Source organism: Amblyomma mixtum, chromosome 10, assembly GCF_055824585.1.
Source record: "Amblyomma mixtum isolate Tamu chromosome 10, ASM5582458v1, whole genome shotgun sequence".
In the NCBI taxonomy this organism is placed as follows: Eukaryota; Metazoa; Arthropoda; class Arachnida; order Ixodida; family Ixodidae; genus Amblyomma; species Amblyomma mixtum.
Window position 1 is genome coordinate 67,345,176 of NC_143021.1, and position 12,772 is coordinate 67,357,947.

General features: G+C 49.2%; 1 protein-coding gene across 1 annotated transcript in view; it reads right to left on the minus strand.

Moving 5' to 3' along the window:
• The window catches only part of LOC149326019 (protein tolkin-like), a 416,319-nt gene that overhangs the window by 211,272 nt on the left and 192,275 nt on the right, over positions 1–12,772 (minus strand). The window contains exon 6 of the mRNA XM_089563963.1: positions 4,611–4,838. Within this exon, the coding sequence (XP_089420089.1) occupies positions 4,611–4,838 (228 nt within the window). The remainder of the gene's footprint in view (positions 1–4,610; positions 4,839–12,772) is intronic.

The following is a 12,772-nucleotide window of genomic DNA, read 5'->3' on the forward strand; positions in this document are numbered from 1 at the left end:
TACAGCCTTTGTCAAAAGTTTGGAGCCCAGTTTTTTTTTTTTTTTTGAGCGACACTGTGTCGTTCTTAATGAATCTCTAGCGCTCCAAGTTTCCTGAACATGAGAAGATTTCTGGTACTGCCTCCTGCAATAGGTAGGACTTCCATGAATGCTCCTGGAGACCCAATATAAAGCTTAGAAGTGAACCCCCTGGGCTCTAAACTTTTGACACAGACTGCACTTATATGATGATGTTTTGGCAACCGGGATAGCGTTGATGGTGTATGAATGCTGAATTACTGTTCGTTTGCGGGAGAACGACAAGAGTTGGCATTTTATTCTCCGAATAAGTTTGTACCAGCCTCCAAGAGGAATGCCCTACAGGACAGTTGTTGATTGTGAGCATGACACGCCAATGTGCCGCGGCGTGTCGGGCTCACAATGCAGCGAATATTTTATTAAGGCGAAAGCCTTTCATGCCTCATCGTTGTCGACAGAAGGTTGTCAGCAGAGCTGTCACGCTTTTTCTAGTCAGACCAGAAAAAAAAAACCTTTTGTGCACGACGGGATTCGACCTACCATCCTCCCGTTCCGCAGCCGAGCGTGCAAACGGCTACGCTACTTAGTGCCAACGTTCTCCTTTTCTAGGACGGTGGCTAGTGTTTGCAGAAAGGCGTCGAATCAGACGGATGCCACCCAAGCGCCCTCCAGTGTCTCCAGCATTTAAGATTCCCAAACAATTGTGTACTTAATTAACATCTTAAGCACACATCAGTGACACAAGCAGCAACACCGCGCTAAAGGCTTTCACCTCACTGCATTTTAGGTCAACAAAGTGCCCCTCTGAATTTTTTTTAGTGGGTCGCCACCGCAGAGCCAATCTTCAGACCTTCTGGATGCCGCCGTACCCTCTTCCTCCGCTTTCCTCCTCTCGCCTTCTAGGTAATCGCAGTATTTCCTCGTCCGCTTAGCTCTCTCTTATCCTCCGCCGCTCTACTGATTACGACGAGGCCACGGCGAGGGACGCCGCTCAACCCGTGAAGGGGCGCTTTAGAGCTGCGCTCTAAAGTAAAACACGGGCGTCGCCAACAGCAGCCGATGTCTGCTGATTGCTGCGCTACACCACCACTCACTTAAAAAGGCCTCAACTCGTCCTTTTCGGTAAGGATCTCAAGTGTTTGATTCGGCTGGCTGGAAGACATTCAGATGCAATTTTATCGGCGGTAAATGCGACTTTTGCGGCAAGAAAAACGTAAACATACCCTGAAAGAGTCGATAATCAATACTCTCTGAGAACAAAAATCAGGCAGAATCGTCCACAGTGGTATTTGTGGTGCTACCATAGACAGCTACATTACAAAGGCGAAACGCTGTGTAGGGAATGCTGCTGAATGACCGCTAGAATGTGTTCCGGAGAGCCATGCGGCTACACGGGCTTGTGCTTTGTAGATGCCCGAACTGAAGCGCAGAAAGACGTCGCTCTTTATTATGTGGAATTTTTATGCTGATGCTGTTATGCGGAGAGGTGCAGCTGAACACAGTGCCCCATAACAACTGCTCCTGTATGGCGAGGCTGAAATTAAGCGCAAGTTGTTGTCGATTGAAGAATATCAGGCTGAAAACAAGTCTGCCAAGCAGATGCTTACCTCGCTGTTGACAAATTTGGAAAAGCATATTGGCCATCTTCCTGAGCTCACGAGCAGTGCGGTGAAATTAACAACAGGCTGCGCTGCACAGCCTGACGATTAAATCAGATGACCTTGAGAGCTTGCTTTTCTTTGGAAACGAAGTTACAGATAAGCATGAATCACAACCAAGAACTGAAATTCACACTGTGGTAGGTTGTTGGGAACACATGGGTACTGAAGCTATAAGAATAGAAACGGCTCAACGTATAGGCAATTTTAGCCCAAGTACAAAGCGAACGGTCACAGTACACGTTGCGACTTACGAAAACAAGTTACCAGTCTTTGCAAAAGCAAAAATTCTAAACGATACTTCTGTCAGTGCATTTTTCAGAGAATGGAAGATCCTCTAGAAATACGCCACAAAACAATGTAGTGGATCCGATCACCCAGTAACGAAATATTATACTGTGTACCTAGATAACGAAAAGTATATATGCGATGAAAATCAAGGTGCAGTAATGTGCATGACGTCACCAAAAGTTGATAATCTTCAGTTATCCTTTCTGATAGGTAATTGCCGTAGCATAGGTAATTCTGATAGGTAATTGCCCCTCTTTCGCCTTGTTGAAAATGGTGTGCGTGGAAACAATGTTCTAGATCTCTTCTTTACTAACATTCCAGGGGTTCCGCAGCCTCTCTTACCAAGGACTAGTTTTCAGAGTTCTCTCCTGTGAGAAATGAAGCTGGAGAACGCAATAACTCGGAGCGGGCACCGTCGCATATACAGTTGTGGCAAGGCACGAGTCGCTGATATTTCCTACTATAATGTGCTTAATACAATACCTGACAGCGCACGAGTTGTGGAAAGAAAGTTTTTTTGGTCCGGGAGAAGTATGTTCCTCTTTGGACCTCGACATCACAACGAAAGAAAAGCAATTCGTAGTTCAGAACTGTGTGCAGGCTAAAAAAAAATGCAGGCTGCATGCAGGGCGACTACTGCAGGACATCAGAAAGAAAAACTAAAATATTCCACAAATGCAGTGAAGGCAGCGATAAATCAAGCAAAGGTCTCTTCTTTTCATTCGCGTGTAAAAGAACTCGCTAAAATATTTTGGGATGAAAAGAAACGGCAAGGATCAGTTATCGGTCCCATCTCTTGGACACGAAGAATAACTGACGAAGCTGAGCGCTTCAATCATAGCCGTCGGTCCATATTTTAGTCCAGCTAATGGGTGCTTCGCAAAGGACCGCTCCTCGTCTTCCAACTTCAGTGCATGCATGTGTGCGTAGTGTAAATATTTTCAACCCATTTATGTAAAATCCTCAGAGCAAGGTCCATATTAGCCAGTCTAATGAATGTATTCAAATCTGACTGTCGCAGTGTCGTTTGTAAATATCGTCCCATCTCTTTGACAAGTAATGTTTGTAAAGTTTTAGATCAAGTGTTTTTACTAGTATTATTAACCATATGACTATGTATAGAGAATAAAAAACAGCGTGCCTTTCGGAAACGTTTTTCTATAGTTCTGACAATTCATGATCTGGCAAGTCCACTTGCTGGAAGGTTTTCTACAGATTGCGTGTTCTTAGACGCTAAGAAGGCCTTCCGCGGCCGTCCACCGAGTCATCACCGGTCCGCAGAGATGGTTGTGCAGTGTGCGCATGAGGGTGTTTAATGAAGGACGTGTCTAGGCATCAAATTAGTAGGAAAATTGCTGACTGGGTTTATTTGCATTTCAGGAAAGAAAGGGTAGCAATCACTGGTAAGTCATTTAGAGTAATGCAAGGATCAGTCCTCGGACCGTTGTCATTTTTATTGTCATTTGCTCTGTTTATTTTTTTATTAGGAATACCTGCAGCGCCCGTAGGCATTGTTGCAGGAGGGTGGGGGGGGGGGGGGGGGGGGTTGAGCATACATAACAGAAGAATAGGCCAGAAAAAATAAAAATAAAAAAAAAATGTCTTCAATATTGATTGTGTGTTCTTTTCTTTTTCTTTTTTTTAAAACGCACATAGTAATACAAATACAATAAAATCAGTACAGAAGGAGGTCCCATAGTACACGACTGTCGGGGGGACCTCCTAGAACAAATCAAGTGGGGTCTTTGGCCCGATGGTGCAGGAAATGGAGGATCTGTGTTAACTCACAAAAATCTGTACATATGCACGTCACAGAAGAGAACCGTACGAATTCTTGTGGAAATAATAGACCATAACTTTCATAAGTATTTGAGTACGAATACCTTGGCGTATACTTGACCTGCAGTCTAAGTTGGAGACGTCATGTCGACTATGTAAGTGGAAAGGCGCAGGCTTTCATCAAACGTAAAAGAGTTACTTCTCAAAAATGAGTTCTGGAATATGCTTGGTCAGTCTGGGACCCTTGGAATAAGTGAAATGTAGATAAACAAGAGGGGGCAGAAAGTTTTGGTGTTCGGTATGTCTTGAATAAATACAGCGGGAACTTGAGCGTTTCATGCGCAAATTTAAAACTCCCCGGCGAGGCAACTGGTAGAAAAACGCAAATATCCCTGAAGATTAAGACTAAGAAGATTAAGATTAAGAGACATACATATTCATGCACTGAACTACGTTTCGCTACGGCGTTACCATCCAGTAAGTTGTATGGATCTGAAGAGGTGGTTTTAACTGTGTCAAGTGTTTTACTCGCTTCATCTCTGTAAATCCCTACCTTTTAATTGAGCTGCAGTGCTACGACTGTGCTGTATTTATTACATTTTGCCACCTGTATTCATATGTGTGTTGTGTGATTCCGCCGCCTCCCACTGTAATGCCATTTTGTGGCGCCGTTTTAGGTAACTGCCTACCTCAGGTATTCTGACCGCTGCTGAAACGCCCCTTTATGGGCACAGGGAAGTCCAACGGAGAAATTGCTCATGTGCTCCGTACAAATGCGCTGTGTGAAGCGCCAACAGAGAGGTTTGCGGCATCCCACGGCATTAGCTTGCGCTCTCTGCAGGGGAGAGAAATAACTGCACTCACCGAGCAGCGGGGACTTGTGCCAGTAGCCGTCGCGCACCTCGACGTAGTCTGTTTCGCAGTTGTCCGACTCGTAGATGTCCAGCTGGGTGACGTTGAGCACGATTCGCTCCCCGTGCGTGGCCGTGATTCGCCACTCGCAGTGCTCGCCCTCGGCCGGCGGCGTCACACTGTTCACCAGCTCGGGCGACGCGATCAGGCCGCTCGGCTCCTGCATGGTGCGGCCGCACTCTGCGGGAGAGACCTTTGTCAGCAAGCGCCTTCTCTCTCAGTGCATATCATTCGCATGCAAGGATGCTGTCATGAATTTGATACAAGAATTTGCTTCGGCGAACCGGAAGAACGGTTCCTTGCCTGGCTGCGGGAGGCAGTCGTAGAGTCGCGTGCTATGCCTCCGAATAAGTTTGTACCAGCCTCCAAGAGGGATGCCCTACAGGACAGTGTTGATTGTGAGCGTGATCGTGCTCACAATGCAGCGAATTTTTTATTAAGGCGAAACCCTTTAATGCCTCATCGTTGTCGACAGAAGGTTGTCGGCAGAGGTGTCACGCTTTTTCTGGTAAGACCAAAAAAATAAATTTTTGCGCACGATGGGATTCGAACCCCCATCCTTCCGTTCCGCAGTCGAGCGTACTAATGGCTACGCTACTTCCTGCCAACACATATCTAGTTCTCCTTCTCTGGGACGCTGGAGAGTGATTGCAGAAACGCGTCGAATGAGACGGGTGCCTCCCAAACGCCCTCCAGTGACTCCAGCATTTAAGATTCACAAACAGTTGTAATTAACATCTAAACCACACATCAGCGACACAAGCAGCAACAGCGCGCTAAACGCTTTCGCCTCAACGCACTTTACGTCAACGAAGTGCCCCCTGAATTTTTAATTCATCGCGCCCAGGCAGCTTGGAAGTATAACTAGTTTGACGAACACGTGGCAAGTGGGGAGTACCAGAGTTTCATGAGAATGGCTTCACGTCAGTTTTCGCGAAGCGAAAAAGGTAATGGAACTGAAGGTAATGAAGGTCGTGATGCCCGCACACATGCGTGCACTAGTTTCCTAAGAGCTAAGAAGAGGCGCACTCAAGGTAGAGCTGATCTGCAGCAACACCTATGACGAAAGAACTGTAGCGCTCGGAACAAGGACACAATGAAGACGACAACAGATGCGCTAACTGTGTTGTCGCATGTGTTGTCGTCTTCGTTGTGTCGTTGGCTCGAGCGCTACAGTTTTTTCATCATGAGCAACCAACTCGCCCAAATATCCACGCTGAACACCTATGACGACGGAAAAGCTCGTAGAAGTGGCAGCTGAACGTCTTGAGCTTAGGGCTCAGCGTCTTTTCGAATGCCGCGCTCAACCGGTGTCAGCATCGCGCGTATTTGCACCTTGGTTGTCACTGCTGACTGACATCGCGGCAGAAAACGGCATGCTTCCTGCCTCGCCAAACGTAGAGAGAGGAAAAGCAAAGAGAAACGATTGCTCTCGTCAGCGGCGCTTTTAACGAGCGCGCTCCGCCGATGCGCGCAGTGCGCGGAATTGAGAGACCGCGCGTGCGTATCGGCGCGCTCCCACCCACTGCGAGGCGAAATTGCAATTCCACCGCACCCTAGTTCTTGTTGTTGTCAGCGCGTTTTCTCTGCGCTTGCCCGCGTGTCGACGCTGCCAGCCCGGCCGTCGTTTAACAGCTCAAATGAACGTTCAAATTCCCGGCAGATGTCGAAACGCTCGGCGGAAACAAATATCGGTGGTGATGGTGCCGGGCGTCGCTTTGCGCGAATCACTGACGACATCCGAGCGCGATTTCGCTCCCGGCGATCCCCCAAAAGAGCGCGGCCGTTTTTTTTATATATCTATACGTACGGCTGCGCACCTCGAATCATGGGGAGACCACGTTAGACTCGGTCACCGGTGCCCCTTTGGTGTCGTCGATCGATTTATCAGCGAATCGCGTGCGTGCTCCCGCTTCGTATCAGGGAAAGCAAGAAGAGGACGGCGGCAGAGATGAACGTTTCGCCATTTCAAAGCGCCGCGTGAAAGGGAATCGTCGCGTATGGCGGTATTGGCAATTTTCGCAACCAAGAGGGGGCGCCTGAATTGATCCAATATGGCGGCGTCGTGGAGGACTGGGCCTCCTTGCACTGCAGGGAAGACTCCTTAAGGGTATGACGCAACAGCGTCCCATATAAACGAAATGGCCCATTCTCACATTCACAGATCTCCGGGAAAATAACTCCTTGGTTAAGCCGCGATGCACCGCTGCCTCGCTCGGTTGAATCACTCCACTCGCTCACCAAATTCTACACCACAGTACTCGGGACGGCGATCCAACTCATCCCTCAATCATATGGGGCCACGAAGGCATGCCAGGTAACGACGCCGCCCATGAGGCAGCCCGCACACTCACTCACCGGGCACCAGGCGTCCCTTGGGAGGAGGACCTTAACCCAGATCACAACCCTCTTCTTTCTTTTAACGACATTACTGAGCACTATCGTGCCGAACGCCGGCGCAACCCGGCTCCTATGAAGGGACTGGGTAAAGCTGGCGAACGAACTCTCCTCAGGCTCTTTAGAAACACCCTGCTGTGCCCGGCGGTTCTCGAACGCTTTAATCCTTCTTTTGGCGGCCGCTGATCGTTCTGTGGGAATGTGGCCGACACCTTCCACATGGTTTGGGTATGCAGGAAAAATCCTTCTCTCCCCCCCGCCACCCCTTCCCCTACTCGAGAGGACTGGGAGGCGGCCCTGCTCGGCTGCCAGGAGCTATCGGTCCAACAGGCCCTGGTTCGGCGGACCTGCGCAGCGGTCATGACCAACGGGATCCCGGAATGAGAGACTCAGCCTAGTATTGTAAGGGGCGAGATCCACTAAGGGCCTCTCCCCGAGCGCCTCTCTGCAAAATACCAAATAAATGCTTTTCACCACCACCACCGGTGAAGCCAGGTTGCTCGGGCAACAATCACTAATTGAACCGCCACCTGCGGCGGTGGGCAGTTTGCTCACTATCCGGTGGGCAGGTTGTGATGACGCCACAAGGTCACGTGACACCCACCTGCCTCCTATAGGTTGTCTGTCTGATTATTTTTCGTAGATATTTCGCTCATGGCCAACGACGACGATGCCGGCTTTTCTGCGACACCGGGCCAAAATTCCGTCTATTTGCGGGAAAGGCCGGACGGAGTATGCACTCCGCCTCGGCCGATCACCAGCCTTAACGCAGGCTGACAGCAGAAATGCGCTACTCAAATAATAAGCGTTTCAAGCTCTCCATAAATGAGCATGACAAGAAACACACCACGAACATGACACACAGTCGATCCGTCTCAAATACCAACACTTCGTCCAACTTCTCTCGCGGAGGAATGCAGTCTGCCATAACGTTTCACCTTCATCCTTTCCTGGGCACCTGTTAACACTGTAAGACAACAGTGCTAATTTATTAATCTCTCCGTCTTCGCTTTTCTAACTTTCTTTTTCCCCAGAGACCTGTTTTTGGCTTGCCACCAGTTGTACACAACTTCAGTGTGCGTTTCATTCACTGACGATGCACAGCGGCTGACTGCGTTCCTCAGATCCTATATAATTCCCGTAATAACTTCTCCGAAGTAGAGTAGAAAGTTAGCAGCAGTACCGTCAGTTCTGCGTTGTCCTCGTCTTTTCTGCGCTTAGTCTGCATGTAACACATGATTCTCCGCGAACACAATGATCCCGCTAGCCGCGATTTCAAGGACGCGCTTTGCACCAGAAGGGAAGGCTGCGCAACCAAAGAATCAGTGTTCATTCAGGCAGCCGAAACGCAGCTTCATGAATAGTTGCGAAGAGGCAGGTGTGAAACATTGCCGCAGCAATCTTTAGGGCTACGGCGCACGCTGGAGGAGCAGGACTCCTAGCTTGTGGTAAGTGAACGTCGTGGTCGGCGCTGGCTCTCACGCGACCTTCCATTCATACCCTCTTTTATTTGCTCTAATCTTTATGATTATTCACGCACTAGCCGAACTAGAAGCGTTACGTGGGAGGCGATAAGTTGCCGCCACACAATGTGATAGAATAGTACTGAAGGCCCTGAGTTGACGCAAGTACACAATTCCGGAGGTCGTGGAAATCATTACCTTTAATAAGCACTGTGATACGGAAAGCGCTGATTAAGCTTAGCTGCCAGGCTAAATGTTAGGAAGGGAACAAGACAACAATGCAGAGTCTCCGCACGCTGTGCTACACATACCACAATCAGAACGGTGACGCCCGCCCTTCGAAAGCTTTTAAATTTTCCCACGGATTACGGTCTCTGACGACATCTGCCTGACCCGGGGAGGTTTTATTAGCGCCCAGTGTTTCAATTTTTCACATCCTTTGGCAAAGAAGACCACACCACCAAGTTTTAAACCGCCATCCTTTACTGTGCGCCGATGCCGATATTCTATCTCTCCATTCGCTTCCTCAAAGTAAACCCTCATTTAAGCGGCTTATGCGCATGCAATATGCAAAGCGCTGCGCTGAACGCTAGCCTGCCGATACACTTAATACCTCGGCGCCCCGGCTTGAGCAAACGTGATGAAACGAAAAAAAAGTGCGGACACTGCGTGGGCGAATAAAGCAAACAAGGGACAGGGCTGAAGCCCCCGATCATGTGAGCTATTTATAACGCTGCCTATGAAGGCGCTGATCCACACTGAATGACAATAAAAAAAAACAACGCGAAGAAAAGAGCCAGGAATATTTCGTGAACGATAAGATGGCATAACGACAGAAAAAATGAGAGACAAGCACGCACGCACGCACACAATTATACATGGCACCATGAGCCCAAACAACCGCTATAGCTCACACTCACGAACTGGCACGAGATGCGCATAGAAGAGTTTAGTCCCCCCCCCCCCCCCCTTTCCTTCATTCGCCTATTTCCTTACTACCTCTCGGCAGCACCTTCCCGTCCGCTAGGGCTTGCCGTGCGAACGCCCGTTTCCTTCGACCCTCACGAGCGTCGGTCCCGGCGAGGTGCCTTGGGACTACGTAATGGAATCTGGCCTCAACGGAGATTTCCTCAGGCTCCTCACGAGTTGTGGAAGCGGGGGAGAACGGGCATTCGCGAGTATCACCGCAAATTGCTCATTATGAGCCGGGCAGCGCTGCGGCTCCGTCTGCGCGGGCCTGCATCCGCTCTGGGTTTTCCACCGTCGGGGATCATGCAACGGGGCGCGTCGCAATCCAAGCAAGACATAAGCAAGGTGAAACAAGGGTGCGCGAATAACCGCGGGCATTAAAAAGAGAAGCCCTCCTACAGACTGCACGGAGAGGTGTGAGAAAGGGGCAGAGTTCATGCTGCTGAAGACACAACTGAGAGCCACACAAGCGCTGACTACCTATGGAGCAGACGATGGAAAAGGGGGGCTCGTTATATGTGACGGCAGCGAACTGAAACCAAGGGGCTTTTTTATTATTTGTGTTGCTCATCAATGGGAGATTAAAAGCAATTATTTTTAAAGATAATTGATTAGAAGGCAGAAGAAAAAAACAACCGCCGGTGGGGTCCGAATTCAGCTAACGAGGGCCTCGATTCTGGCAGTCTTAATGCCGTAGATAGCCCAAGAGGGTTCTCGCACACCTTCCGCCCTCACCGTTCGACCACGTTCCTACGTGGCACTTGCGGTAATACAGGACGTACTACGTCCGCCGCTATGGACGAGGGTGGCGCTGGTGAACGCTCTCGAGGTTCGCTTACACTGAACATAAATACCCCCGAATGCAGAAGATTGGACAGCCGTCACCATAGCTCAGTTGGTAAAGCAACGGATACGGGATTCGGAGGTCGTAGGCTCGGATTCCACCGCCGGCATATGGTTGTGTCTAATCAGTTATCTGTAAAAATAATCATTTTCTAATCTCCCATTGATGAACACCCTGAATTAAAAAAAAATCCCCTGTGTTCCTTGGTTCGCTTCCGTCATGTTGGACTACCTGCAATCTCTCGAAAGGAGCGCGTATTTTCAACACCGAAATGAGGCCGCCGTGTTTCTGGATTGGCTCGAGGAGACACTGCGGCGGCCCTCGTGCAGTCACTAGGAATGAAGTTTTATCCTGCTATGCTATATTTGCAGCCAGAAGTGGGATATGCCAATGCTCTGAAAGCAACTCTGCTTTGGGTATCAGAAAACAAGAACGTTTCCCAAAAAAATGAAAGATAACGCCTTCCATGGAACAGGGACATGTACGACTAACAAAGGGCACGTGAATGCAAACACTGAAGCAGCGCTTCTCGGAACATTATTGACAACACGAATTGCAACGTTGGCAGAAACGAATAACAGCCGCAAAGCAGCTGAGCGATTATTTCCTGCAGATTACGAGGTGCACCGTCCATCTGCCCAGAATACATTTTAAGAGCGCCGTTGACAGCCACAGCCGCCATGAATATCCTTTGGCCAGCTTAACGTTCATCCGGAGATTTAAAAATTGGCAGTGGTTTAGCTCTGGTTAAACCTGGAAGATTGCGAAAGCAACGACGAGAGAGAAAGAGAGACGATGGAGAGCGCGCGGCAGCGGCGGCGGCCCCGGCTCGCTAGCTATGCGCCGCTACTGCGCATGCGCAACTGGCGAGCGCGGCGGCGGCACCTCTGAGTCACCCGCGCAGCGACGGAGGCGGCGCGCCACCTGTGCGCCGTGTGACGTCGCTGCTCCTCGCGCATACGCAATGTGGCCTTTCCACAGCTCCGCGAAATGGCTCAGCGACTCGTGTAGTGTTGCTTTCGCAACAAAAACCACCTTGGACAGACCGATGTGCGACGTGGACGCAAGGAGAATATCCTGAAATGCTGGAACGATAATCGATGAACTGTAACCTGCGATGTCATCAAGACGCTTAAGACTATCGAATCAATGGCAGGTCAAATGAAGGTCAAGAAACGGCAATGCTGAAGAGCCTTGATGGAGTGCCCGAAGTAGTGTCAGGCAAATACGTTAGTCTAATTGTGCCGCCATTTGGAATACGGCACGACTTGTCCTCCTGGCCAGGATACAGCGGCCTTTGCCGGCAGCTCAGCAATGTCTTCAAGAGCGAGGAGGTTGCCCTTCCCTCCAGCACACTGAAACCGAATTGGGTCAAGTATGCTTGAAAGCGCCCTATCGGCGAACACTGTCGCCCTGATCCACTGGCTTTCATTCACTGGGCTGAATTTCCACGCTGCGTGGGAAAGTAGCGATCCGGCGTTCTCTGTGCTGAGAAGCACCCCGAAGGAGGCTTTCAGGAAAGAAAAGCGACACAGCGGGCAAAAGCAAAAACGAAAGTCACCACGCTGGTGAAACAGCAATGTAGAAACTTGAAACAGTGATACAAAAATATTCTAAACTTGGCAAAAAAAGATGAATTTCTTGGAGATAGGCAAACAGCGTTTCAGTGCAAGACACTGTTGCGAAAGGCTGAGCGAGGCACCTATTATTCTTGGCCCTCAGTGTCAGCTGGAATATAGTATGTACATTTTATGTTAAACTGGAAAGATGTCCTGCCTTCTGAAGAGGCTGCACATTCAAACAAAATACATTGCACTGTTTCACATCTGCCAGAGTGAGGTCTGATAGCTTTGTATATGTATATACAGGGCGTTTCACCTGAGGCAGTTCTTTAAAATAGGCTTTTCCAGTTAGACGAGCACTTCTTCGACACAGCGGTGCAGTGGATCAAATACAGCTAAAGCGTGCTAACTAGCCGGATGGTTAGCAAATAGTGAGTAGCCTCCACCTGCTGCCAACTGTCGCAGGTGGTGCCTCTCATTTCACCTGCCAACCACTCCCTCGGTCCCCTCGCCTGTTGGGGGGAAGATGAATAGATGAATCAAACAGAATCAATATCGGGATACTGGACTATATTAGAGAATGGAATCAGAATTGTAATAGATTGGTGAGTAAAAGAAAACTGTAACCATCAATACAATTGATGGTCCCAAAATTTGTTCGCCTATAACTCTGAGGGTCCTTTCTCACTGACTGTCCCAATGCAAGTAATATCCATGTCACTTTTTTCATTTCCAAAATGCCATTCCCGTCATCGCGGCAGCGGAAAGAATTTCGGGTCTGTTGTGTCCCCTTATTGCTTTTGTGTGTGTGCGCCCCCTCCTAACGACCACTCAATCCTCCTCCTAACGACACTTGCCCCTCGTCGCACGCTGTCACCA